The 27,746-nt window shown below is 57.9% G+C and overlaps 1 protein-coding gene across 10 annotated transcripts in view; it reads right to left on the bottom strand.

Annotated features, from left to right (window-relative positions):
• Positions 1-10,093: 10,093 nt before the first annotated feature.
• The window catches only part of PHC2 (polyhomeotic homolog 2), a 61,991-nt gene continuing 44,338 nt past the window's right edge, over positions 10,094-27,746 (bottom strand). For 7 of the 10 annotated variants that reach the window (XM_039509065.1, XM_039509055.1, XM_039509057.1 and 4 more), the window contains 6 exons: positions 17,859-18,061; positions 15,564-15,693; positions 14,081-14,195; positions 13,584-13,725; positions 12,683-12,974; positions 10,094-11,661 (listed from right to left, as the gene is read on the bottom strand). In XM_039509065.1, the coding sequence (XP_039364999.1) occupies positions 11,507-11,661; positions 12,683-12,974; positions 13,584-13,725; positions 14,081-14,195; positions 15,564-15,693; positions 17,859-18,061 (1,037 nt within the window). In that variant the 3' untranslated portion in view covers positions 10,094-11,506. Of the gene's footprint in view, positions 11,662-12,682; positions 12,975-13,583; positions 13,726-14,080; positions 14,196-15,563; positions 15,694-17,858; positions 18,062-23,504; positions 23,742-27,746 lie in introns of those variants that run through there. The other 3 variants (XM_039509061.1, XM_039509063.1, XM_039509064.1) reach the window with 2 other exon arrangements.

Raw genomic sequence — 27,746 nt, forward strand, 5'->3', positions numbered from 1 at the left:
CGTTTGCCGCGTGGAGGCATGGTCACCTACAAAGATTAACTGATTGCACTCCACACACACCTGGCTGCAGCAAACAGGAAGGAGATTTTTAAAATTCCCTTGGCATTTAAAGGGCGGGTCACCTGAGGCAAGAGCAGTAGAGTGCAAACTGATGAGCAGAGTGGCTGAACAGGAATTCTGGGATAACTCCTTATTCCCTGGAGGACAATTAAAGCGCTGGTGAGTGTCCACACCTGCTGAGCAGCGCTGGATCACCAGTGCTGCACTCCTTATACCCCAACCGGGATGGGTTTTCAGCCAGCGCTGCAACCAGGGAGTTGCAGCGCTGGTTGTGCCCTGCAAGTGTGGACGGGGTGTAATTGCAGCGCTGGAAAGCCTCCACCAGCGCTGCAACTTGTAAGTGTAGCCAAGCCCCTAGCCTCTTTAATCTTTAATGTTCTGAAAAGGCTCATTGCCATTGTGAGAATGCTTGCTACCCAAAACCTAGCACTGCTGTATGTGCCAAACAATGGAAACGTCCTTAAAATTGTGGAGCTGATGGCTGAGTTGATGCTGTACTCCAGGAGCATCTAAGAAGAGTCACCACCCAAGAAATGTACACACACCACTACATTGGAAAAACAATTCAAAATGAGATCATACTGTTACTGGCAACAAAAGTCAAACAGAAGATTGTGGCAGATCTGAAGTCAGCAAGATATTACTCTGTTATTCTGGATTGCACACCTGACATCAGTCATACAGAACAAATGACTTTAATGGTGTGTTTTGTAACAACAACAGAACCTAGTGAAAATGTCCCTGCAATGGTGACTGTCCGAGAGCATTTTCTAGAATTTATTGACATTGATGATACTACAGGAGCTGGTAGACAAATGTGCTTCTTCAAAAGCTGGAAGATATGGGAATTGCAATAGCTGACATGAGAGGTCAGGGCTACGATAATGGTGCCAACATGAGAGGACAGAACAGAGGAGTGCAGACACAGATCCCAGAGTTGAACCCTCGAGCTTTTATGGTCCCATGCAGTTCTCATTCATTGAACTTGGTGGTCAGTGATGCAGCATCAGCTTCTAGTGAGGCTGCTGAATTTTTTAATGTAATTCAAAGCATCTATGTATTTTTCTCTGCATCAACTCATTGATGGCAAATTTTGAAGCAACATCTGGGAACATCCTCTCTGACCACACGAAGGGAAAGTCGAGTGGAGGTGATAAAGCCTATCAAACACCAAATTGGGAAGACAGATGATGCCATAGTTGCCATTATGGAGGATAATGCTATGACAGGAACGGTTCGTGGGAGAACAGTGGCAGAGGGAAATGGAATCACCAGAAACATACATAACTTCAAATTTCTGTGTGGCTTAGTGTTGTGGCATGACATCCTGTTTGAAATAAATGTTGTAAGCAAGAGACCCCAAGGCGTTGACCTTGATATATCTGGAGCAATGGAACAGTCATACCTACAGTTTTACAGTTCAGATGAGGGATTTCAAAATGTCCTGAAGAGTGCACAGAAGTTGGCAGAAGAACTTCACACTGAAGCTATTTTCCCACCCATTCAAGAATACAAGAGTCACCGAAGAAGTAGGCGTTTTGATTACGAGGCACGGGATAATCCCATAAGAGACCCCAAACAACAATTCAAAGTTGAATTCTTTAACCAGGTGCTAGATTGCAGGGCCGCCAGAGGATTCCGGGGGCCCAGGGTCTTCGGCGGCGGGGGGCCTTTCCGTTCCTGGACCCGCCACCGAAGTGCCCCAAAGACCTGCGGCGAGACCCCCCCCCACCGAATTACCGCCGAAGGGGGACCCGCCGCCGAAGCGCAGCCCAGTCTTCGGCGGTAATTCGGCGGAGGGGGGGCCCCCACCGCGGGTCTTCGGGGCACTTCGGCGGCGGGTCCCGGAATGGAAGGGCCCCCCGCCGCCGAATTACCGCCGAAGACTGGGCTGAACTTCGGCGGCGGGTCCCGCTCCGTCTTTGGCGGCAATTCGCCAGCGGGGGGTCCTTCCGACCCGGAGCAGAAGGACCCCCTGCCGGCGAAGACCAGGAGCGGCAGAAGCTCCTGCGCCCGGCTGCACAAGAGTTTGCCGGGCCCCCCGGAGGGAGTGAAGGACCCCGCTCCGGGGGCCCCGAAAAACTCTGGTGGGGGCCCCCGTGGGGCTCGGGGCCTGGGGCAAATTGCCCCTCTTGCCCCCCCCGTCTGGGCGGCCCTGCTAGATTGTGCAATAGTCCGTTGAAGAATGTTCATGCAGCTCAAGGAACACAGCAGTATATTTGGGATGTTGTAGGATATTCCAAAACTCCTCACTATACCTGAAGAAGACCTACCCCAGCAATGCAGGGCACTAGAGACAGTGTTGACAGGCGTGATATTGATGCGAGGGACCTAGGTGATGAACTGAAAGCCCTTTCAAGATACATTTCAGCAGAATCAACTCCAAAGGCTGTTCTGGAATATATGTGCACGAATAAGATGACCACCTCTTTCCAAATGCTTTTGTTGCTCTGCACATACTTCTAACACTTCCTGTCACAGTTGCCAGTGGAGAGCGCAGCTTCTCCAAGCTGAAGTTAATAAAAACACATCTACGCTCCACAGTGACACAGGAGAGGCTGTAAAACCAGCAGAGTCCTGTGGCACCTTATAGACTAACAGGAGAGGCTGATCAGCCTTGCAACCATCTCACTAGAGCAGAGGTGGGCAAACTATGGCCCACAGGCCACATCCGGCCCGCGGGACCATCCTGCCCAGCCCCCGAGCTCCTGGCCCGGGAGGCTCGCCCCCGGCCCCTCCCATGCTGTTCCCCCCTCCCCCACAGCCTCAGCTCGCCCCGGTGCAATGCTCTGGGCGGTGGGGCTGCGAGCTCCTCGGGCAGTGCAGCTGCAGGGCTGGCCTGACCCGGTCTCTGTGCTGCGTGGTGGCGGTGGCGGTGGCGTGGCCTGGCTCCAGCCGGGCAGTGTGACTGTAGCGCCGCCAGCCACCGGTGCTCCAGGCAGCGCTGGACCACGACCCCCTCCCCTAACCGGCCCGCCATACAATTTACGAAACCTGATGCGGCCCTCAGGCCAAAAAGTTTGCCCGCTCCTGCAGTAGAGCCTGAGCTGGCCCAGACTGTGGACCTTCAGGAAGCAGTTCAGATCTTTGCAACCAAGAAGGCAGGGAAAGCACCACTTTGATTATTCAAACAGATCAAAATGCCAGTGTTTACTATGCAGACAAGAAAAGTTACATTTGCTGTTCAGGCGTTTGAAAGTTACATGTTACTTAAAATTTTTGAACAAGGCATTTGAAGTTGTTAGTTCTCCTTTACTGGGGTAGGTAGCAGAGCAGTGCCACGAGAGGAGTAGAATTGCAGAATTGAGACCTTTCAAAGTTTTGGCCCAAGCGAGGGGGCATGGGGGCATCATTTGAGCTCCCCGCCTCAGGTGCCAAACTGTTGTGGGCCGGCCCTGGGTGAAGGGCAGCTCTCAGCTCACATCTGCCCCACATGGGGGTGCCCTGAGGATGGATTAAATCCCCTTATTTAGTGGTATTGTGATACAGCGCCTAATGCTGACTGGCAGGGGAGTGTGCTGTCAAACTGAAGAGCTCCTGGCAGTCCAGGGTGATCTCCTGCCCAAGGTCAGTGGTTGCTGGCTGCCGGAGGTGCTGCCCAGAACACACCGGGTTCAGTGGTGGCCTTGCAGCCCGGCTCTCCACAACAGGCGCAGGTACCAGGACCATTGCTGGAGGGCCTGGGGCTGTTACCCCTTTGCTTTGCTGCAGTACTGGACTGGGGCCCCCAAGGGCTCCCTCTCCTCCAGTAGGTCTGGGGGCCACTCAAAGATCGTGGCGCTCTGGGCTGCTGCATGGGATCGCACGGATGCAGGATGTGACTCCAGGTGTGTGAACTCACCAGGAGGTGGCATGGCAAAGGGGTGTAGCTGGCTCGTGCCAGCAGGGTCATAACTAGGGTGGGGTGAGTGTGGCAGCTGCCCAGGGTGCAGAGCCACCAGGGGTGAAAAAAATGGGGCAGCCTGCAGGATTGGGCCCAACAACATCAGCCCTCCCCCAGCAGGACCAGGCCGACATTGTAATTCAATAGCTGGATAATCCATGAATTGTAGGGTATAGCCCGAAGAAATTGTGTCGAGCACCCAACAGTCCAAGGTCAGCTGAGACCAGGCCGACTGGAAGGGGTGTCGACGGTCGAGGAAAAAGCAGGGGGGTGGATCCTGGGCAGTGGCTGAGGCGTCATCCTCAGCTGCATCCTCAAAATGCCCGTTTCTGGCTGCCCTGGTCTCTAGAGGGTCCAGGCTGGGCAGCAGAGCGGGATGACAATGGGTACCGTCACTTATCTTTCTCTTTCTTTCTGTAGGAGCTGGACTGGGGGGGACCCCACGACGCTGACGGAGGCGGAGAAGGCGGCAGCTGAATTTGTTTTTAGCCTGTTGAGGGGTGTGCAGGCCCAAGGACTGGAAGGTGACACGGGAGTCTTTAAGGCCATGGAGCTGTGCGGCGATTAGCTCTGAGAAGAGCCCTGCTCCCTCAAACGGGAGGTCCTGACGGGGAGTCTGTGGCTCCTGGGACAGCCTGGAGAACTGTAACCAGGAGCTGCGCCTCATAACCACCGTGGAGGCAACCACACTGACCACTGAGTCAGTAGCGTCCCAGGCCATCTGGAGGGCGCCTCTTGCCACCACTTTGCCCTCGTCTACCAAGGTGGGGAACTCCTGGGCTCAGTCCTGTGGAAGGCCCTCCTTGAACGTGCTGATGGAGTCCCACAGCTTGATGTTGTACCTGCCTAGCAGGGCCTGATGGTGAGATGCCGGAATTGCAGGCTGGCTGTTGAATAAATTTTCCAGCCAAACAAGTCCAAATAAAGTCTTGGTGTCTTTATTTTTGGGTGTGCCACTGGCGTGGCCCTGCCTGGCCCTTTCATTGATGGCAGACACTGCCAGGGACCCTGCAGGAGTGTGGATGTACAGCTATTCAAATCCCTTTCCTGGGTCATATTTCTTTTCTGCTTTCTTGGTAGGCAGAATGGAAGAGGGGGTCCTGCCACACAGACTTGGCAATTTTCAGGACCCAGGGTGAATGGGCAATGCAACCAGGGCCGGGATGGAGGAGGGGATGATGCTGAGGAGGTCGTTGGACTCCTCCACTAGCTCCTTGACCTCCAAGTTCAGGTTGGCAGCCACCCTTCTGAGCAGGGCCTGGTACTCCTTGAAATCACCAGGGGGCTGCTGGCTTGCGAAGGGCAGGGCCGTCCCTACCCATACACAAACTACGCAGCTGCATAGGGCACCAGGAAATTTGGGGCACCGGTGCCCTGTGCAGCTACATGCTGCTTCAGCCCCTGCCCCACCTCTTCCCCATGGCCCCTGCCCCTACTCCGCCCAAGCCCCACCTCTTCCTGCCCCCTGCTCCACCCCACCCCCGCCCCCACTCCCCTGAGCTCTGCAGCAGGGCCGGGTCTGCCCTCACCGACGGCGGGAAGTGCAGCAACCCAGCCCCAGCTGCGCCGCCGTGAGTGCTGGGGGGTGGTTCCCCCCTGCCCTCCAAGCCAGCCCCCCCGCTGCCCCGGCAGAGGCCTTCCAGGCTGCGGAGGGCTCCAAATAGCCAGGGTCGGCCCTGGCGAGGGGCCTGCCACCGCCGCGTCCAGAGATGACGAAGACGACTGCACCACAGGGCGAGGGGCGGCTTCCCCTTGCCTGTCTGGGCTGGAGGCAGTTTGTGCCATGTGGCCTGAGAAGAACGGTGGGAGTGTGGGACCTGCACCCCATGGCTCCCGTATTGATATTGGGTGGGCCACTGCCCCTGCTGCTGCGCCGCCGCCACCGGGGCCATTGGTGATTCACCTCTCCTAGGTGAGGGGCTGAATTCTCCCTCCGAGTCGGGCCACTGCCCTTCTGGCGACCAGGGTGGAGCCGTAGATGCCTGAGTCTGTCGGCTGCAGGGCCGCCCAGAGGATTCAGGGGGCCTGGGGCAAAGCGGGGGAGCGGACATAAAGAAAGGCACCACCCGCTGTGGTGCTTGTACTCACCGGGCGGCGCTCCGAGTCTACGGCGGATACTTCACTCGCTCCGCGTCTGCGGCGGGTCCCTCGCTCGCTCCGCGTCTGCGGTGGGCCCCTCGCTCGCTCCGCGTCTGCGGCGGATACTTCACTCGCTCCGCGTCTGCGGCGGGTCCCTCGCTCGCTCCGCGTCTGCGGCGGGTCCCTCGCTCGCTCCGCATCTGCGGCGGGTCCCTCGCTCGCTCCGCATCTGCGGCAGCACTGAAGGACCCGCCGCTGAAGTGCCGCTGAAGACCTGGAGCGAGTGAAAGACCCGCCGCCGAAGTGCTGCCGAAGACCCGGAGCGAGTGAAGGACCCGCCGCTGAAGTGCCACCAAAGACCCAGACTGCCACCGGGTGAGTAGCCAGGGAAGAGATTCAAAGGCCAGGGCTCGTGGGGCCCCTCTGGGGCCTGGGGCAAATTGCCCCACTTGCCCCCTCCCCGGCGGCCCTGGTTGGCTTACCCTTGTCGGCAACTGGTAAGGAAAGGGCGAGGAATGGTTGTTACAAGGAGGGAGAAAATTTGTTTTTCTTAACGGCTGAGGATTGGACAAGAAGCAATGGGCTTAAATTGCAGCAAGGGAGGTTTAGGTTGGACATTAGGAAAAACTTCCTACCTGTCAGGGTGGTTAAGCACTGGAATAAATTCCCTAGGGAGGTTGTGGAATCTCCGTCATTGGGGATTTTTAAGCGCAGGTTGGACAAACGCCTGTCAGGGATGGTTTAGATAATACTTAGTCCTGCCTGGAGTGCAGGGGACTGGACTAGAGACCTCTCAAGGTCCCTTCCAGTTCTGCCTCTATGACTCTATGAATGAGCTTGATAAGTTTGTGGCGTGTAGCCGATCTGTGACTGTTAGCAGCAAATATCCCCAATGGCCAGTGATGGGACACTAGGTGGGGAGGGCTCTGAGTTACTACAGAGAATTCTTTCCCAGGTGTCTGGCTGCTGGGTCTTGCCCACAAGCTCAGGGTCTAACTAATCACCATATTTGGGATTGGGAAGGAATTTCCCCTGGGTCAGATTGGCAGAGACCTTGGAGTTTTTTTCACCTTCTTCTGCAGCATGGGGCATAAGGTCACTTGAAAATTCAAACTAGTGTAAATGGTGAATTTTCTGTAACTTGAAGTCTTTAAACCACAATTTGAGGATGCCAGTAACTCAGCCAGAGCTTAGGGGTCTGTTACAGGAGTGGGTGGGTGGGGTTCTGTGGCCTGCAACATGCAGGGGCGCAGACTAGATGATTATGATGGTCCCTTCTGGCCTTACAGTCTATGAGTCTAGCCAACAAACTTGACTGTCCAGAGGACAAAGTCACCCTGTGGGATTGTGGGATCCTTTTCACACTCAGAGCGTGAATCCAGTGGGACTGCATCTACACTGCAAAACAACAAGGCTTGAACCCTGGGTCCCAGCTTGACTCAGGCTCAGCCCCTTCACCCCATTGGGTCCAATCCCTGGGTTAGTGCGATTTGTGTGTAGACAGAAGGGAGGGTTAGTCTGAGTTTGGACCCCAGGCTTCCACTGCAGTGTGGACAGACCTATAGCACCATTGCAGCACTGTTGTTTCCATGCACGGTCATTAGGTGTCAGCAGAGACTGGAAATGCCAGAGGCAGCCCCAGGCTAAACCGGTAGCAGGGTGGAGAGGGGAGTTTACTGGGCCAGTAGCCATGGGGATGAGCTCAGCTGCCCCTGCCAAGGATGTGCACCACCCCCATCCCACTGAAATCAAATGGGCTTTCCCAGGGGCAGCCCATTAACCCTTCATGTTCATAGATCCCCAGGCATCCCCTCAAAGGGCCCCTCCCGCTTGTGCCCCCACCCAGCAGATTTAACCCTTTCCCCATTGCTCAGCACCCTGGTTATTGACATGCTCTCCTCTAGGTTGTCAGACTGAGGCTCCCCCGAGCACCCCACTATTGCAGGCAGCAGGCCTGCCACCTCCCCACTCCAGATACGCTGCCCTAGCACTGCCAGCAGGTGAGAGCAGCACCTCATGGAGACACATGTTGACCACCTTCAGCCGGGGGCCCTGGGCCATGAAATCAGAGGAGGGGAGAGGTGCCTCATCCAGACTAGCCCCAGGCAGGGCAGGAGCGTTGCCCGCAGCCCAGGATCCGGTGCCTTGCCCCACTTGAGAGAGGGCCAGGCTACCTGGCTGGCTCCATGGTAGGGGGCTGCCTTTCCCCCTAGTTACTGGCAGTGCTACCACTATGACTAACCTCTCTCTGAGGTGTTCTCACATCCCCACCTCCAGCCTATGGCCTGGCTCCTCCGCTGCTCACCTGTGAGCCCCTTGGGTTGTCCCACACCCTCCAGCACCAGCCACAGCCACTCCCCGATGCCTACGTGCACCCCCTCTCTGTTGGGCAGCAGGCTGTAGGCCGACTCCATGAGCTGCATCAGACCCATTTCTAAAGCACCCACCATGAGTGGCCTGGCTCTCCCACGCCTGCTGTGTCCTTCCCTGGGCTGTTTGCAAAGCCTCCCAGCGTGTGATCAGCACACGGGGTTAACCTGCAACTTACCCCTGGGCATGGAAACCTTGAGCAGCAGCAGAGCCTGCGTGGAACCCTGCAGTGTTCATAGAATCTCAGGGTTGGAAGGGACCTCAGGAGGTATCTAGTCCAACCCCCTGCTCAAAGCAGGACCAAACCCAACTAAATCATCCCAGCCAGGGCTTTGTCAAGCCTGACCGTAAAAACCTCTAAGGAAGGGGATTCCACCACCTCCCTAGATAACCCATTCCAGTGCTTCACCACCCTCCTAGTGAAATAGTTTTTCCTAATATCCAATCTAAACCTCCCCCACCCCACACACCCCCAGCACCGTTCATAGCCAAGGAACTTCCAGAGGGAGATTTGACCTGCTCCTAAACACCAGCTGAGGGGTGGTTAAGCTGCCAGACTCTATATTCTAATGAGGTGCTAAGCCCTCCCCCAACCTCACTGCCCCACCAGCACTCCTGCTTTGATCCTTGCAAGCAAAGGGGGTGGGGGGAAGGATACTGAGCCAGGGTTGCAGGGGCGGTGGATGCATTGGCTAGCAGAGCAGGGCCTGAGCCACTGCACAAATGGTGCCACTGGCACCTTGCAAGACCAGATTCTACATCTGCTCCTACTGAAGCTAACAGGAGCATCCAGCATATGCAGCCTCAGCAGAGGGCTGCTGCCAGGAGACACTGGCCACCGCTGCCCCTGCATCTCCCCCTTAGCTTCCAGGTGGCAGGAGCATGCTCAGCTCCTTGGCACTGCAGCCTGGAGCATGGCTGGGGATAGAGCACACACTCCCTGCTGCCCCCCAGCAGCCAGAATCCAAAGTGCTGCCAACACCAAGAGCAAGTGAGTGAGAACCTAGGCTAGGGTGGGAGAGACCTGGGGTCAAGGCCCTGCCTGGGGAAGACACTCAGGCACAGATCTGCAGAAGACAGATCTTCCATAGAGCTCAGCAGGAGTTAGGTGACCACATACCTTTGGGGATCTGGGCCTTTTGTGCCTCAGTTTCCCCCACAGGGATAACAGCCCTGCCCTACATGAGGCTAAATCCATTGAAGACTGGAAGGGGCTCAGCTACCAGGTGACTAGGGATACAAACAGAGCTGGGGGCAGTTCAACGGTCTTGCCAAGAAACAGGCATTTTTCAGAAACCAGTTGGTTTCCCAAGTTTTCCAGGACTCTCAGGGGAGGCTGCTCCTGTTTGGGGCCTCTCCAAGGGGTTTGGCATTTTTTCATTTGTTGGTTTCCAAGTCTCTGCCCCCTTCCCTGGCCCAGCTGGTGAGGGCAGCCACGCTTCTGGCTTGGAAGTTTCAGTTTTGAAAAATATTTTGAAAAGTGAAAAGAAGAATTCTGGCCCCCAGGCCCTGCTCAGCATCAACCCGCCAGATCCACAGCTCTCACCCTGCCCCTTCCGCACGGATTTCACGAGCTCCAGTCAGCCCCAAGGGCTGACACTGCCTCCTCTCCCCCTTTTACTCCTTCCTTCAACCCCCTTCCCCACCCCATTTCCAGCTCTTGGCACTGGGGAGACTGGGTAAACCTGAGCGAACGCTGCGTTGCCAGCACCTGCAGTATCAAACCAGCACCCAGCTAGCGCGTCTCCCCCCAGGGCAGGGCAGGGCAGCGATGAAACATTCCCCCTAGCCGAGCCCCTGCTCGTGTTACTAACCAGCAGAAGGGTGGTTGGTGCCCAGCATGCTCCTAGGCCCAGAAAAGCCCCTGAGCGGAGGTTTGTGGAGTTTTTTGTAACGTTTATTAAAAACAACAGGGAAAAAAAGGGTTTTAAAAAGACCTTCCCAGCCCAGCCCCACACCAGCTTCCCTCAGTCTAGAGCCAGGAGCAGCTCCCTACCCGCTGGGGGACGCTTGCAGGCTGCAGCGCTGCAGCACAGAGGCGAGGATGGAGCTGCATCTCCCCGGCTCAAGAGAGGAATGATTCTCAGTGGGGCTTGGAGCCCCCACCCCGCTGCATACAGGCAGCTTCGGCCGTATTATGGCAGCCTGAGGACAGGCGCTAGGGGAAGCCCCAGGGAGGCCTGTGCAGATACCCCCCAAGCCAGTGTGGGGGACTGCTCTGCTGACATTAGCCGGCTACACAGGCCCTGGGGGCCTGGAGGGACAGCCCCCACCCCCTCCCCAGCACAGGGACGGATGCTCTTGGGCCACTGGGGCCAGCAGTGCCCGTGCCCAGGGAACACAGCAGGCCCTGCTGCAATGCAGCCCCCTGCCAAAGGGCACTGGGCACCTCCCCCTACAGCCAGCCAGGAGCCTGCTCCCCACTGTACTGTCCCAGGAGCAGGGCCCCCACTGCTCAGGAGCCAGCCCCAGTGGCACCCACTGGCTTCCACATTAACAGTCTGAGCCACATGACATGCTGGGGGCATACACGGGGGCCCAGGACCTGGTTGCCTACTGGGGGTGGGGGCAGTGCCTGGCACCACAACCACACACAACTTTAAGGCAACCATCCTGTTTGGCATTGAGAGTCGGGGGTTGGGTCCAGCACGTGGCAAGTCTGCAGTTCTTGGGGGGAGGGGGGCTCCTGTGGGTCTCAGTCAGGTGGGTAGCAGGGAATCAGACCAGCCCTGCCTACTGCCAGCCAGCAGCTGGCCATGGGGGCCACTGCCCCTGCCCAGCCCCAGCCTGCCCTGCAGCCGCAATCCCCTCCCCCTGTGCGCCGCACGGCAGGCTGGGACCGCAGGAGGGGAAGCTAATGCTACAGTATATGTACAGCCCCGCAAGCCCTAGCCTCCGCCCAGCCAGGAGGTGGGAAGACAGGTATCCAGACCCCAGCTGGGGGATTCAGGGGCCCTTTGTGCTCCAGGCCACAGGGAGCTCATGGGCCCAGCGTCATCCCCCCAGCTCCTAGCGACAGCTACAGCCTGTTGCCCAAGGGCTTGTGTAGGCAGGTGCCTCTGCCCTGCGTGGGAGTGTCCAGGTGGGCTGCCTGTGCCACGCATGCGGGCGCCTCTAGGAGTCCTTGAGCATGCTGATGCGGGCATAGATCTTCAGCGCTGGGCCCAGCTTGATGTTCATGGCACTCATGAGGTGATCCTCCTTCAGCAGCAGCAGGGCCTGCCCGTCGATCTCCTGGGCACGGAACTCCTCCGCGATCTCCTGGCACCCTGCAGGGAGCCAGTGAGGCCATCAGCATAGGCGCCAGCTCTGCCCTCTCCAGGGAGCTGTCACCAGCTCCCTACACCAAGCAGATCTGGGAGCCTGAGCCAGTGCGGGGGAACAGGACTGGCAGGGGTGCTGTCCCCTCGCAGGCAGCCCCAGTTGGCAGGAAAACAGAACAGTGCCTGACCACGTTACCCAGACACCACGGCCATACCTAGCTCAGGTCCCCTGGCAGCGATAACTGCAAACTGGACCAGGAACAAAACCACAATCTCTTGCTGTGAGCTGTTAAATAGCTCCTGTGTCCCACCCCACAGGTGGCTGCAGTGCTCCCGAGGCAGGAGCAGGGAGGGCGCTGCGACCCGATGACCCCACTGGAAGGGCAGTCAGCCCATGGCTCCGGGGCACCTTGTCTCTGGTGGAGGGAGGTTGGCAAGACTCCTCCCTCCCAGGGAGGCCCAGACAAACCCTCTGCCTGCATCACAAACCAGGGGCAGGTCGGGGCATCTCACAGCAATGTGACAGGTGGGGCCAAAGGAGCGGGATGCTGATGGCAGAGGCCAGGAGAAGTCAAGGGTACAGGAAAGCCCCTGGAGGAACCCCTGCAGGACAGACTGACAGCTCAGACAGTGGGGAGTGGCCTGTCCAAGGCCCCAGCGATGGAGGTAGGCGCTCAGGGTCAGCAGAGGTGAGAAGGAGGACAGGGTGGTTGCTGAGGGTCCTCCTAGCCTGACCACCAGCGCTCTGATTTGAGGGCAGAGTGGTTTGCTCTAGTTGAAACCTGCTACCTAGCTCACTAGCGTCTCCTTAGAAGTCAAAGCATGCTCTCTGCTCCTTGCCATGCTAACTCCAGCCCACCCTGCTGGATAGCACCGAACAGCTGCTGGGCTCCACCCCAGAGCTAGCTGCATGTCAGCAGTGGGCAAAGCAACCCCCCAGACATGCAGGCCTTAAAGATCCTGCAGGCCCTGGCTGGCCCAGGGCCCATGTGGCAGGGAGGGGAGCAAGCCCAGGAGGGTCCCTCACCTGGCAAGGAGCGGATGAATTCATAGACATCCTCCACATTCCACTTGGTGGGCTCGCTGGGCAGGAAGTGGTGCCCAATGCCCACCAGGTCCCGCATGTGCATGTCGGGCAGCTCCAGGTCGCGCTCGCCCTGCCGCCGGCGTGAGGTGGACGAGCTGGCCGAGAGGGGAGACAGCGGCTCCTCATAGCTCGAGTTATCGGAGCAGCGGCTGGAATCCTCCTGGCTGCGGTTGAGCTGGAGCGAGGCTGTGACGGAGAGTGGCACCGAGCCCGTGGAAAGGGACACCGGCGTCTGCAGGGGCAGTGGAGAGGTCAGCCTGTGGAGGAGCCAGACCCACCCTGTGCAACACACGCCTCCCCAGTCTCTTCTGCTCTGCAGGCAACAGCGATGCCAGGACGCTTAGGTCCTACTGCTCCCTCCGGGAGGGTTGCAGTGTAATGCTCAGAACCAGGGCAGGACTCCTGGGTTCTATTGCTAATGCTGAAGGGAGTGCAGTCTAGTGGTTAGAGGGCAGGGGACAGAGCCCAAAGTCCTGAGTTCTAGTCCCAGCTTTGACAGAATCAACTTTCTGCTAAGAGGTTCTTAGGTTCTGTCCCCCCCACACCCTGCCCCATGCCCTCTCAGCACATTACTGCCCCTCTCCCCCAGCTGGACAATGGGGCTAACTGACGGTTACCATTATTGTAGCCCCATCTGCCCGAGAACCTCCATGCACCTGCCCTGCAGCAGCAACTACCCCTTTCAGCCCTGAGGTGAGCAGGGGGTGCCCACAGAGGTGCAGCTATTTGCCAAGGGCCAATGGGCAGCCCAGGTCACTGACTTCCAGGCTCACACACTAGCTGCCTCCTGGGGGAGGGAAAGGGGGTCGGATCACCACCCCAGGGGTAGACTGCTGCTCACCTGTTTCTTGGTGTCCTTGCTGAGGACGGGTAAGGCTCCCTTGCAGGTGCGGCGGCGCCCGTGCGTGGCCGCCCCCGGTTTCTGGAGCTTGCTGCGGTCAGGGTGGAAGAGCCCCACCCGCTTCGTGCACCCCACATTGTACCTGCCAGGGGAGCCAGGAGTGGGTCAGTGATGGGGTCTCAGGTCAGCAGCCTCACAACCCTGCCTCGCTCCCCACAGTGGCAGGATGGGTGCAGATGGCACCTGGGGGAGCCCCGCACCAGGCAGGTGCACCAGCCACAGCACGGCCCTGCCAGTCCCCCGGCCCCTGGAGCCAGAGCTCCTAGCCCCCCCCATGGGACAGATGATGCTGAGAGGGATGGGGTGGGACTCAGGGGCTTTGCCCCATGGTAGGGGGCCTTGCCCAGCAGCAGAACCGTGAAAGCTGCTCGGTGGTGTCAGGTTCCCCTCGGTGGGGAAGGGGGCCGTGGGGTCAGGCGCTGCTCAGCAGTGGTCACCTCTTGGCACAGGCCATGGAACAGAAGCGTTTGGACCTCTTGAACTTGTAGGCGAAGTCAACGCGGCCACAGAGCTCACACTTCAGCTTCGGGGGGTTCCCCTCCTCTTTGGATTCTGGGGACACAGCGGGACACAGGGACCGACAGACACACCCAGCTCTTAGTGACGGCTCGCACAAGCCTGGCATGCAGCGGGGCCTCAGCCACTGCCTGAACAGAGCAACCCTGCCCCCCGGCATAGCCACCCCCCAGCACAGCCCCCTGGGCCACAGGCCAGCACTGGCCCCCAGCAGTGCCTCTCCCAGCACAGCCAATCCCCCTGCCACACACAGGTCACACTCCCCTGCTTCCCCTGGCCACCCCCCCCAGGCCACTCTCCGCAGGTGCCTGGGTTGCTCTAGGTAAGGGGGTGACTGTCCCGGAAGGTTCCCTCTCCCTCAAAGACCAGCCGAGGGCATAGAGCCGCCCGGCAGACACTCTGGCTCTCAGGTTGCTGTGCTCTCCCTTGTCAGACAGGCAGGCTGGCCTGCCTCTGGGTGCCATGGGATCCTGCTTTAGTGGGCAGGCAAACAAGTTATTCCTGGAGCCACGGGCATGAGGCAGCAGCACAGGGATCCCGAGATGTTCTTGCCTCTTAACCCAGCAGCCCTGAGGAGACTGAACAGCATCTGGGTGTTGGAGGCCTCTCAGCCTTTACATGTCTCCCCCCAGCACTTTACCCACATTGTGCAGCAACTGTTTGCTAATCAGCCTGAATGACTCAGCCCCCTTTGCGTTCTGGCCCCCCAGCCCCCTCCATGGGTCCTGCTGCCAGACACCAGGCTGTCCCTTGAACCTGGAAGACAGGCCAGGGTCCCTGAAAGGCCCCAGGGGGCAGCCCTGGCCCCAGCCCATAAGCCTACAAGCTGGAGGTCAGGAGGAGAAGCTCCCTGCTTATCTGCCCTCCCCCTTCTGCACGGTCCTTGTTCTCCACCCTCAGCGCCCTTTTCTCACCCCAAAGTGTTTTGCAGCCTTCAATGGGCCCTCACAGTCCCTGGGAAGGGAGTCAGGATCAATCACCCCCTCCCAATCGTATGGCTGGGGAAACTGAGGCACAAAAGGGGAAAGTGACTCACGGTCACCTAGGAGGGTAGTGGCAGAGGCAGAAATAGAACCCTGGTCTCCTGACTCCCAGCTCCAACCACTAGCCCGTGCTCCCACTGCCCTATTCCCTGCTGTCTCTTCCTCCCCCTCTTCCCAGTGGGAATAGTGCCGAGGGCTGCTCTGCCTGTGCTAGGGTGAAATGGTGATCTCATCGTGTCCCCTCTGGTGGGGACAGTGGGGAGGTCTGACCCTCAGCACCCACTGCGCTCCCAAGGGAGCAGGCAGCCCCCGACCTCAGTTCTTAACGAATGCGAGAGCTGCCCCCTCCCTTGACTAGAGGCATGGGAGGAGCAGCAGCAGGCGGCTCAGCTCTCTAGCGCCCCTGCTGGCCGGGGCCTACCTTGCAGATAGGGCTCCTCCATTTCAGAGTCAGTGGTGGTTGTATTGTCCTGCTGTGGGAGTTTCTCGGCCAAGAGGCCCTGGGCATACTTCTTCTTGAGATTCCCCACGAGCAGTGAAGAGCGCCCCACCTGGAGAGCCGGAGACACAAGGCGAGACAGGTTAGAGGGCTGCTCTGCCTGCAGCCACGGGCCAGCTCTCGGCAGGCCTCCAAAAACCCTGCAGTGGGCGGAAAGGAGGGGGCTTCTCCCTTGGGAGTCTGGCCCAGAACTCGGCTCCAGAACCACAGCCCTTTGTTGTGGGAGTTGGAGGAGAGCTCCCCCAGCTGGCAGCAGTGGTGGGTCTGTTAGCAGCTCTGTGACACAGCCACTGAAGGGCAACAGCAGTGACCCACCAAGCCAGGCCGCTCTGGTGGGCCAGCTAGGGGGCAGGGGGCTGCAGAGTGAAGCAAGACTCCTGCTTCACGCTGCTCTGCCATGCTCCCTGCTGCACCAGCGAAGCTCCTGGCCTGCACAGAGCTGAGTTATTCAGGGGCACGCCCTTGTTCATTCGGATGCAGCGCAAGCCCGCTCGGGTTTGGAGGTGGAGCTGGAAGTTCTCTGCTCCACTCCCTGTGCCCGGTCTGAATTCCCAGCTTACCACTTGCAAGCATGAGGCCAGCTAGCAACCCAGCTCTGCCAGCTTGCAGCAAACTGATATTAGAGGGTGCCCATGTCCAGAGGCTGAAATGATTTGCTCAGCCCCACGCGCTGGGGAAAGCCACCCCTCTCCTGTGCCTCTAAGGTGCATTTCTCCTCCACACAGAGTGCAGCCATCTTTGCCTCATCCTCATCTCCCCACTTCAGCACCCAGCTCGCATGCTCAGTGCAGCCTCCCTCAGTCATGCAGCGGACGCACGCAGGCCCCAATCCTGCATTACCCACCTGCTGCAAGCAGTCCCTTCGCGGTTATGCAGGATCGGAGCCTGAGTCCAAGGGCCATGTGAACCGCACAAGCAGTGGTGAAATCCACCCTGGGCAGCAGATATCCCGCAGGTTTAGGAAGGGCACTTATCTCATGCTGGGCCTCTGCATGGGGGTGAATTTCATCCACTGCAATTTGCAGAGTCTCACAGCTCAGTCACCTGTCTGCTTATTTTCCCCAGGGCGAGCTGTTTCCTGCCCTGCCAGGTCACCCGGGGAAGATGGTGTCGAGGGAGGTTTTGTTTTTGTTCTGAGGAAAGTTGATCTTTTTCTCTAGCTCTAAAGCAGCTTGACCATTTTTGTGCCAAGTGGAATATTCCCCTTTGGGCAGAGACTGGGCTGAGATGAGACTGCTGGAATGGACCCCTTTAAGCACAGCAGCTGCTGCTCCTTCCTCAGGAGCGCTTTATGCCATGCGCTGCTGGGCGTGTCACTGTCTGTACTGACCCAAATGCTTTGGCAAAGTGCGGAGTGGGGGCTCTAGCCTCAGGCTGAAGCTCTGACTGGGCTGCAGGCCCCCTGCCCCCAGTTCCTGAGCACTTAACCAGTCTGGCTGCCTAGCAGAGCTAACACCACAGTATTTATTTAAAGGTTCTTGTAAATAAAGTTAACAATAAAACTGAAACCCATGCCCAGAAGTGTCCCTGCCCCTTTCAAAGGCAGTAATTCCTTTCCCACTTTTACCTTCGCGCACGGTGAATCCCAGGGTTTCAAAGCACATTTGAAAACAGCAACAAGTTCGAATCATAACCCTTGAGTTAGTGCTTTTCACCCCTGCCTCCCACAGTGCTGCCCAAAGTCTCATGATCCGCATGGCTCGCATGGGGAAACTGAGGCCCCCATTTTCCAAAAGCGGCCTTGGATTTGGGGGGCCTCAGGTCCCAGGTGCTCCAGTGGACACACCGAGGGCCTGATTTCCTGAAGCACTGAGCACCCTCCGTGAGCGTGCACCATCCCAAACAAGGCACAAAGTGTCTAAAACTGGGCACACAAATTCAGAGGCCGCTTTCGAAAAGGAGCCTCACCCAGGATCACACCTGTCAGTGGCAGAGCTAGGAATGGAACTCATGAGTCCTGACTCCCAGTCCTGTGCTCTAACCATTAGACCACCTGGCCCAGAATAGCACCCCGCTGCAGAGGCAGGGTCTGCGTCTCTCACAGCAGAGGTGAACGCCCCCCTCAGGCTGAACCATGGCACAGCAGCGACTGGAGGCCTATGCTCAGCTGGCTCCTGCTATCGTCAGGGAAACAGCAGGAGCGAAACCTGCACATGCGCCAAAGCGAGAACACAAAAAGCGAACAGCGTAAAGAGGGGAAAAGAAGAAGGTCCGTACCGGGAACGGCTCTGCCCCCTCCTGGATCACAAACCCTTCGATAACATGCGTCAGGACTTGGGGTTTCACAATGGCCTGTGGTGGTTTATTCTCACCATTCTGGGGGGCAGCGCCAGCGACAGTAGAGGCAGAGTTTCCATTCCCTGATGTCATGCCGGGGCTGCTGGGGTCGTTCTGCACATGAACACGGTCCTGTCCCGGCTCTGCAGGGAGGAGATGAGATTGAGCTGCAGGGGTGGGGCTTGCACAGAGACACACAAATACACCCACAACTGGTGACACACAGAGCGATGTGCGCACACTGCCACAGAGCAGAACGCAGCCAGCTCGAGCAGTGACAGCACACAGAGTGCTACAAGCATGCGCACACACGGCTAGGAGAGGCAGGCCAGGCCAGGCCTCCCATCCCCTTGCTCCCCCCAGGTGGGGCAGGCATGTGGCAAGGCGGTTGATCTTAGCAGGATTAGCAGCCTGTGTGGGATCTGCCCCCGCACCGTTCAGTGGGGCAGCCATTACCATACAGCTGACTCCCCGGCTGTCCCCCCGGGAAGGATGAATGGCCCAGCGCAGCCAGTCAGATGGCACTCCCCCCACCACAGCCGGCACACACAGGCTGGATTGTGTGGAGCTGAATGCTCTCCAAGAACCCCCATGGGCAGAGTCAATGGACAGAGCACACTCCCCTCCAGCTGCGACTCTCCCAGGCACAATGAATAGAGGGGAGCACCAGGAGGTCTGTTGGCAGCTGACTCCACTGTGCCCGGAGGATCTGGAATTAGAGGGGCCCAATCTCTATAGGGGATACACTAAAATACACCAGATCCTGTGCACAGCACCCCCCCCCCCCACTTTGTCACTCCTGGCACTTAAGCCAAGGTAGTCAAGCAATGAAGCATGGGGACCACATCCTCCATGGGACCATACTAACTGTTCTCCTCTGAGCTTCTAGGGGCCTAGGACAGACACCAGAGCCGTACCCACAGAGCCAGGCAGCAGGCCTCTCCAGCCCCATCGACTTTGCCAGCTGGGATGGGGGGTGAGAGGCTCTGGGTGCTCCGAGAGGCTCCCGTGTACAATCTGGCGCCAAGGGGATCCCTGCCAAGTGGGGGGGGGGCACGATTCCCCCTCTGCTGCAGACCCTGGATGCTGTCCTAAGTGCCCCCTGCTCCCCTGGCACAGGAGGGGCTCTGAGGGCAGCGCTGGGCCAGCAGCGCAGAGAACACAGAGATCCTGGATTGATCCAGACTGCAAAGCTTTCCAGGGCTACTCTAGGTTACGCTGAGGCCAGCCCGGACACTAAGGTGCGGAGAGCGGTATAAGAATCTGTGCAGAACAGGAAGGGCTGCCTGGTCATCAGCAGAGCCTCCAGCCCTGGCTGCCCGACACAAGGAGGAGCAACTGGAGTGCAGGGCCCACAAACCGGCTACGGAGCCTTTGGCTGCTAGAGAACACATCTAAGTCGAGCCCCGGCTGGCAGTGGGGGAGTGCGCCAGTGCCCCCTGTTCACCGTGGCTGTTCTCTGGCCCCACGTAAACCAAGTTCGGCAGGTCTCAGCCTAGCCCCATGTGGGCAGGTGTCCAATAAACGCCATCGCAGGGACCACTAGCACTCCTGCTGCAGCCATCTCAGCCACAGCACGGGGGGCCATAAGGCCTGACTCTCAGAACAGGCACACTGGGCGCAGAGCCCTTATGGAACCAGGCCCATGACATCCAGGCCCCTCCCTCCCCACATGACAACATCGCCTCTGGCTCAGGGCTGAAACATAACCAGAAGAGGCCACATGCGTAGGATGCCTGTCCCACCACCAGAACCTTTAACAGAGGTCGCCATGCCCCTGAGGTGCTGCCCCAGCCACCTGGGTAGGGGCTAGGCAATGAGAACAGAGGTAACAGACACAGCCGGGGGATTTATGGCATTGGAGCACAGCAGAGACCGGGAGGCATGTGCCTCTGTCTTCGCAGCAAAGAGCCTCTCATGGCAAATCTGTGCCATCCCCCAGGTTACCGCAGCACCCTGCGCCTCTTCAGTATGACTGTGCAAAGTAAGACCTGGGGCAGAGCCAGGGCTGAGCGCACTGCACGGCAGCTCCGTGGGCAGGCGGTGCCAGCGCGTGTCCAAGTACGTCTCACTGCAGGAAATCTGCCTTGGACTACACTACCCAGAATCCCTCACAGGAAGCAGCGTGCAGACTCAGAGGCAGCCAATGCAGCAGCCCACTGATTTGCTGGCTGCAAACCTTGGGCTGTACAGACCCACTGTGACCACAACCCCCTACATGTCCGGAGAATGGCACAGGCCAGGGCAGGCCTGGTTCCCAGCAGAGCTGAGCCCCATGGGTGTGCCACCCCCAAGCCCCTGCAAAGGAGCCCAAATGGGCCTCTCTCACCCCCATCACTGTGACATCAGTGCACCTCACATCCATGGCAGGGGGAATTGCTGCCCCGTCCTGTCCTCCCAGCCACCGACCTTGAGGGCGGAGTTTTCTTCTCCCTCCTTTGTAGGGCAGAAAGGGATTCACTGACCTGAGCTGGAGAAACTCTTGCAGGGCTTGTGGTTTCACCCCCTGGACTCCCTTTGCCACACAGCGCTAGCACCTCCTCCCACCTCCGCCCCCGCCTTCCCAGCAGACATCAGTGCAGCAGTCATTAAACATTAAACGCATGCAGCGGGCAGGGGCCCAGTGTGGCTGGAAGCAGGATGTTCCCAGAACCGGCAGGCGCTGGCTGGGCCCAGCCCCTGCTGGAGTCTCATTGGCTCCTATTAGGAGAACAATATGGCTAGGCTAGGCTGGGGCAGGGCAAGCAGGTTGCGGTTTCACTTACTGCCCCTGGAGAGTTTAGACCGGGGAAGAGGTGGAAGCTGGCTGCCATGGCTGCTGGGCATGGACGTGGGCTGAGTAGTCTGCACACACAATACACTGACAGCGTGCGTGGAGGTGCAGACTGCGGGGGCGTGTGCAGGCAGTATAGTGCACAGACTGTGCCAATGAGGGGAGCAGATAGGAATGGGGTGGGCAGAAGAGATGGGGCAGCAGGAGGGGGCTGATAATCCTAGAAAAGCAGGGCTGGAAGGGGCCTCAAGAGATCATCTAGTGACACCCCCTCTCCTCCCCAGACAGGACCAAGAAACCACCACTTGTGCAGAGTCTGCAGTTAAGAGAACCCCCCCATCTTCGCCCAATGGTTGGAACTGAGCCTCCCCCCCACTCCCCTCTCAGGTGGGCCCCGCATCACCCACCACGTCACAGCGCAGTGGGCGGACGGGGTTCAGGGTGATGAGATGAGAGGACCCTGTGCTCCCTACAGCTCAGCCACAATTGGGGGGAGGGGGGGACACAAGGAGGCTCCTCTCAAGCAGGGAGATCCTGCCCTCTTCCCCCACGGGGGCAGACAGGAGAATGTGACTAACGATGCGAGGGTCAGGGTCTCTGCCCATTGCCAAGGAGGATGAATGACACTCAGCCCCAGAGTGAAAAGGAAGATTGAGAGGGAAGCCAGCTGAGGGTGGCTGGGAAGTGGCAGTAGAATGGGGACCCCAGAACCCTGTCTCGCCCCCAGAGAAGAGCCTGTGCGATCAGAGGTCACCAGGGGGGGTGACTGGAGATGCCAGAAGGGGGAAATGGACTGAGCTTGGAAGCAGCTGGAAAGCCTGTGAGGTTGGGTGCAGCACTCTGCATCACAAGGAGACCATGGAGTCCAGCCCCAGCAGGGCCCCCCAGACCACGGGTGGTGCCATTGATAGTGCCACAGACAGACAATAGAGAGAGAGGAAGGAACAAACATGTTCAGGGTCACTGATTGCCTTGAGGTTCCTGGGAGTGGGAGCAAAGCAGGAGCCTGAGTTAAGGAGAACAATGGCCCGGAGAAGCCAAGCCAAGGAGGAGGGAGTCCACACGCTTCAGGGGGTTTCCTGGAGCAAAGGCCAAAGGAGCTGGCAGATGGGGACGGAGAGATTCGGAAGCAAGTCCCAGGAGCTGCTGGACAAGGAGATGATCCAGGTCAAAGGAAGCAATAGGGCACCCCAGGGACAGGGAGCCCAGACCCTGGGGCAGGTGTCTCCAGGAACAAAGGATGAAGCATCAGCAAGTCCAGAAGCAGAGCAGACCAGACTTGAGACTCCAGCTGCTCCAGCCCAGGGAGATCAATTGCATCAAAAGCCCAGCTGGGAGTAATGCTGGTGTGATAAGATAACAGGCTCTGGCCACCCAGGAAGTGCAGTCCCAATGCTAGGGGAGCCATGCTCTGGGGGAGAGGGGAGACTCCTGCTGTGCAAAGGGCGCTCGTGGCTGTGGGTAACCCTCTGTGCGGAGATGGGGCATCTCTGCAACACGCCCCCAGGGGAAAGCAGCATTTGCAATCGGAGCCGATAGGCGATCCACATGCAGCTGCAGACAGCTCAAGCTGGTCAGTGCTGCAGCGGGCATGCCACATACCTTGGGACCCCTTTGGCACCTCCATGCACTGAAGGGGGAGCAGCATCATTCCTCCCGGAGCTAGCGCACCCCCTCCAGGAGCGAGGGGGGAGCTCAGTCTCCATGGCTCAATCATCCTTTTCTTTTCTGCAGAGGCTGCCAGACAAGCAGCCCCAAGACTGACAGCTGCGAGGGTGGATTTCTTGTCAAGTGGACACCTGTCAGCTGAGACCCCTCAACTAGTTGCACATAGCGACTCCTGAAGCTGTTTGAGAGCAGCACTCCCCTGTCACTACCAGCCCGAGCCAGAGTCAAGACTCTGACCCCCCGAAGCAGCCAGCCCCTCTTCCTGCCACGCAGGGAGTGTTCCAGGGAACCCCACCAGCCCCTCTGAGATCAGAAGCAGAAGAGACCAGAAAACCCCACGCTCACGGCTCACCATCACCATCCATGCAGCAGCACTGCAAAATGTACTCTGACCACACACCACCTGCCCATGCCAGGCTGAGAGCAGAAGGAAGAACAGGTCCTGGCACATCCGATGGACCAGGCCAGTCCTCCCCCACACCCTCCTTCCCCAACATGGGTTACAATGCAGCTCCAATCATACTTTGGCAGCCTCAGCCTAGTGGCTGATTCACACTCTACTTGGAGGATGGTGTGAGGAGCTGGCTCTTGAGTTTTCATCCACCGAATTATGTCCAGGCCTGTAGGGGTTGTGGCTCACTGAATACTTCTGGGGCCCAGTGCCTGATGGCGCTGGTGCCCACAGCGCCAGGTGCAGTCACTGGGCGCTATGGATGCTCAGCACCTTTGAAAGCCACGTCAGGAATGTGCATGCACACGGGTTCCAGCAGGATCTAGAGCTGGGCGTTGCCTCAGAACCTGCTCCATCAGGATCTGGATTTTTCCAGCCTGCCGGGGCCAGCTACAGCTTCCACCTAGCAAAGATGCAACACGCAATCTACCCACCAGCCTGGCCACACGACCCACGTGAGCCCCAGGGCACAACCACCCTCCCTCATTGTCCACACGCTGCACGGCAGCGGAGAGGCAACCGGTCCAGCCCCGGACTGGCAGCCTCCCCCGCCAAGCCGGCACCCCACCGGGCTGAAACTTCCCGGCTCCTGGGCTCTCTGCCTCCCCCGCCCCTCGTGTCCTCCGCTGAACCCGGGAGCGGAGCTGGGCTGAGCTCGCAGCGCGGCCCCGCTCGGTGTGTCCGGAGCACTAACCTGAGCGACTCAAAGGCGCAGCGGCCGGTCCCGCGATCCCGCCCGGGGGCGGCCCCCCCGGAGCCCCATCTCCGGGGCAAGCTCTCGGCACAAACAAAGGGCCAGGCCAGCTGCCGCTCCCTGCGCCCTGGCGCTACGGCTGGGAGGGGAGCCAGCGCCGGCCCGGAGCGCCCAGCGCAGCCGCCGGCCTCCCGCGCCGGGGCATCGGAGGAGGTCGAGACAAAGGAGCCGCCGGCCCCGGGGTCAGGCTGTGCCCGGCCTCGGGCAGGAGGGAGCAGGCCCGGCCCGCGAGCGTCTCGCTGCGCTGCGCTCTAGCTCCGCGATGGCGCTCACAGGGCGCACCGGCCCCTCGCCTCTCCGGCTCCCGGCCCGGGGGCGTCAGGCAGCGGGCGCAAACGGCCGCATTCCCCGGGCGGCCCAGCCGGGCTGGCCGCGCTTAGTCGCTCCGACGCTGGGCAAGGCGGTCGCGGGCGGCGCAGACAATGCGAGTGCGCGCAGCCTGCGCGGGGGGAGCGGGCAGGGCGCGTCGGCCTCTTTGTAAGGCAGCCGGAGCCACGCACGCGAGCGCTGCCATTGGCCGCCCGGGCCCGGGCCCGCCTCCAGTCCCTGCGCGGCGAGGGGGCGGGCGGCAGCTGCTGCTGCTGGGGAAAGGCCCAGCTGGCCCCCGCCGGGAGGGAAGCGGCTCCGCGCAGCAAGGCCCCGCCTAGGAGCAAAGCAGGGTCCCAGGGCGGGCGGGCAGCGAGTAAAGCAGCCCCCGCGCTGCACGGAGCGCGCCCCTTCCCCGGGCCCTGCGCGCGGAGAGCCCCGGACGGAGAAGGCAGGGACGGAGGGCGCACACAGACGGCAACCCGGGGCCCTGCCCTAGCTCTGTGGCCACGAAGGGCTCCCGTGCGTGTGCGAGGCCAGGCATGGGAGAAAGAGGCAGCGGCTGCGGAGGGGCTGGGGGTGCAAGGAAGTGGCTTGTGCCCAGGCAGCACCGTGCAGATGGGCTGCCATAGATTTGGGCGGGGGCCTGGTACGTCTCCCTGGCAGTTTAGCCAGGCTGGGGAGGAGATGCACAATTTGATGCTATTTGTGAAGTTGTGAGGACAATAATGCCTGCATCTGTAATTTTCACTCCATGCATCTGAAGAAGTGGGTTTTTTTACCCACGAAAGCTTATGGCCAAATAAATCTGTTAGTCGTTAAGGTGCCACCAGACTCCTCGTTGTTGTGAGGATGGGGCCTGTTAAAAGAATTGTCAACTATATTACTATTTATTTTGTTTAAAAATGTATTATAGCTTGTAAACGTTAATAAACTATCATAATACACACAATACCCAGACCCCGACATGTGCTCTCTTCACAAACTCGCACACCATAACACTCCCCACACATACTCCCATGCACCAGTCTCAAACATGTTGCACACACCCTAGCCGTCAAGTCAGGCACTTGCACTGACAGCAGGTACATACTTCACAATTCCATTTTATCCCATCCTGTGTGGGTGTCATGTTGTGAGGTACAAGTCTGATGGCCTGAGCACAAAGCTGGGAGCCCAGGGACCCTGATTTCTCAACCCGGCCCTAACACTGGCTCCTTGTAGAAGAGCAAAGCCCTCTGCTGCTCCATGCCTCAGTTTCCCCACCTGTAAAAGCAAATGTTTGCAGAGTGCTCTGGACATGTAAAACACTTTGTAAATATACTGAGTGAGGCTATTTGTGTATTATAAATGTAAAGGAGCCCTGTCCTTGGAATCCTGCCTTTCTATTGGTTCCTGCACCAACCTGACTGCTAGGAAACAACCCATTCTGGCAAGTGGACATTGTCTCTTTGACAACATGCAGTTAAACTGCAGTATCCTACATAAAGAGGTTGTTATTTTAGATGAACAATAATGACCTCTGGGTCAGGCATTACCTGGTTAAAAGGCCTCTGCTATTCCTATTCACTGCACTATTTGGATTGTATAAAGCAAACCATAACACAAACAGAAATAAGTTTCCATGGCTTAAAAACAATAAATATTAAGTCCAGTGGAAACACTGTTTTTTAAACTTCCCCTGCAGAGTTTTCAGCCCAAAGGCTGCAGAGCTGAGAACCTCAAAGTGAAACTGAGAAGAAACCAAAGGGCAACACCGGATGCTAATGTTTGTTATTGCCTACGCAGTGACACTGAAATAGGGTCAAATCAGAGATTTTACAAGCACTTTCCCTTTTAAAGACTTCATGTGGTTTTTAGCAACACACACAAAGAAACAGCTGTTTGCAGTATAGAATCATAGACTCATAGAATATCAGGGTTGGAAGGGACCTCAGGAGGTATCTAGTCCAACCCCCTGCTCAAAGCAGGACCAATCCCCAATTAAATCATCCCAGCCAGGGCTTTGTCAAGCTGGGCCTTAAAAACCTCTAAGGATGGAGATTCCACCACCTCCCTAGGTAACCCATTCCAGTGCTTCACCATCCTCCTAGTGAAATGGTGTGTCCTAATATCCAACCTAAAACTCCCCCACTGCAGCTTGAGACCACTGCTCCTTGTTCTGTCATCTGGTACCACTGAGAACAGTCTAGATCCATCCTCTTTGGAACCTCCTTTCAGGTAGTTGAAAGCAGCTATCAAATCCCTCTTCGTTCTTCTCTTCTGCAGACTAAATAATCCCAGTTCCCTCAGCCTCTCCTCATAAGTCATGTGCTCCAGCCCCCTAATCATTTTTGTTGCCCTCCGCTGGACTCTCTCCAATTTTTCCACATCCTTCTTGTAGTGTGGGGCCCAAAACTGGACACACTGCTCCAGATGAGGCCTCACTGATGTCAAATAGAGGAGAATGATCACGTCCCTCGATCTGCTGTCAATGCCCCTACTTATAGAGCCCAAAATGCCGTTAGCCTTCTTGGCAACAAGGGCACACTGTTGACTCATATCTAGCTTCTCGTCCACTGTAACCCCTAGGTCCTTTTCTGCAGAACTGCAGCCTAGCCATTCGGTCCCTAGTCTGTAACAGTGAATGGGAATCTTCCATCCTAAGTACAGGATTCTGCACTGTCCTTGTGGAACCTCATCAGGTTTCTTTTGGCCCAATCCTCTAATTTGTCTAGGTCCCTCTGTATCCTATCCCTACCCTCCAGCGTATCTACCACTCCTCCCAGTTTAGTGTCATCTGCAAACTTGCTGAGGGTGCAGTCCACGCCATCCTCCAGATCATTACTGAAGATATTGAACAAAAATGGCCCCAGGACCGACCCTTGGGGCACTCCGCTTGAAACCGGCTGCCAACTAGACATGGAGCCGTTGATCACTACCCGTTAACCAGACGATCTAGCCAGCTTTCTATCCACCTTATAGTCCATTCATCCAGCCCAGACTTCTTTAACTTGCCAGCAAGAATACTGTGGGAGACTGTATCAAAAGCTTTGCTAAAGTCAAGGAATAGCTTTGCTAAAGTCAAGGAACACAGGGTGCCAGCGATACCATGAAATCCACCAGGGATTTAGCTATTGATCTTGGTTTTATGTGGAGGGTGCCCAGAGACTATGGTGATGGGCAGCTGGAGAACATCTTAAGGGTTGGTCTACACTTAAAAGTTTTATCAGCATATTTATGCCATTAAAAGCCCTAGTGTAGACAGTTATATTGGTACAGAAGTGACTATACCAGTAGAGTTGATGGCAGGTCCCCGATATACTGGTGTAAGCACTTTTATACAGATAGAACACACCTACCCTAAGCACGTTTTGGTGGTTTAACTAAATACCCAGATACATTGGCAAAACTTTTCAGTAGTGTAGGCAAGGGGCTGGATTAAATTAGACAGATACGGTCTGTCTGAGCTGTACTTGGTGAAGGCCCTGAAGTGGTGGGCAAGTGAGCTTAGCTTGACCCAACCTTGGTGACTCCCCAGTCCTGCAGCCGGCCCCCTGGGTAAATCAGACCAGCTCACAGATGACTCTGATTGATGCCCAGCTGCCTCCTGGCCCCAAAGGGCCATTCCAGCAGTCAGGAGTAGCCGGAGTACACAGGCTGTTTGCCCACACCCCCTTGCCCACAGCTGGTCTCTCACTTATGCCAGGGGGGAAATGGGGGTGGCATAGTTCCATCAGAGAGGTGCGTGAATTTCAGTGAAGGGCCTGATTCTGAGTTCACATACACCGGTGTAAATCAGGACTAACGCCCATGAGGTCTATGGAGTTACACTGGCATAAGGGAACCGGATCAGGCTCTTGTGTGTCCTGTGCCTTTGGGTCCTTCAGGACAGGA

The sequence above is a fragment of the Mauremys reevesii genome, linkage group 21, assembly GCF_016161935.1.
Source record: "Mauremys reevesii isolate NIE-2019 linkage group 21, ASM1616193v1, whole genome shotgun sequence".
Lineage (NCBI taxonomy): Eukaryota > Metazoa > Chordata > Testudines > Geoemydidae > Mauremys > Mauremys reevesii.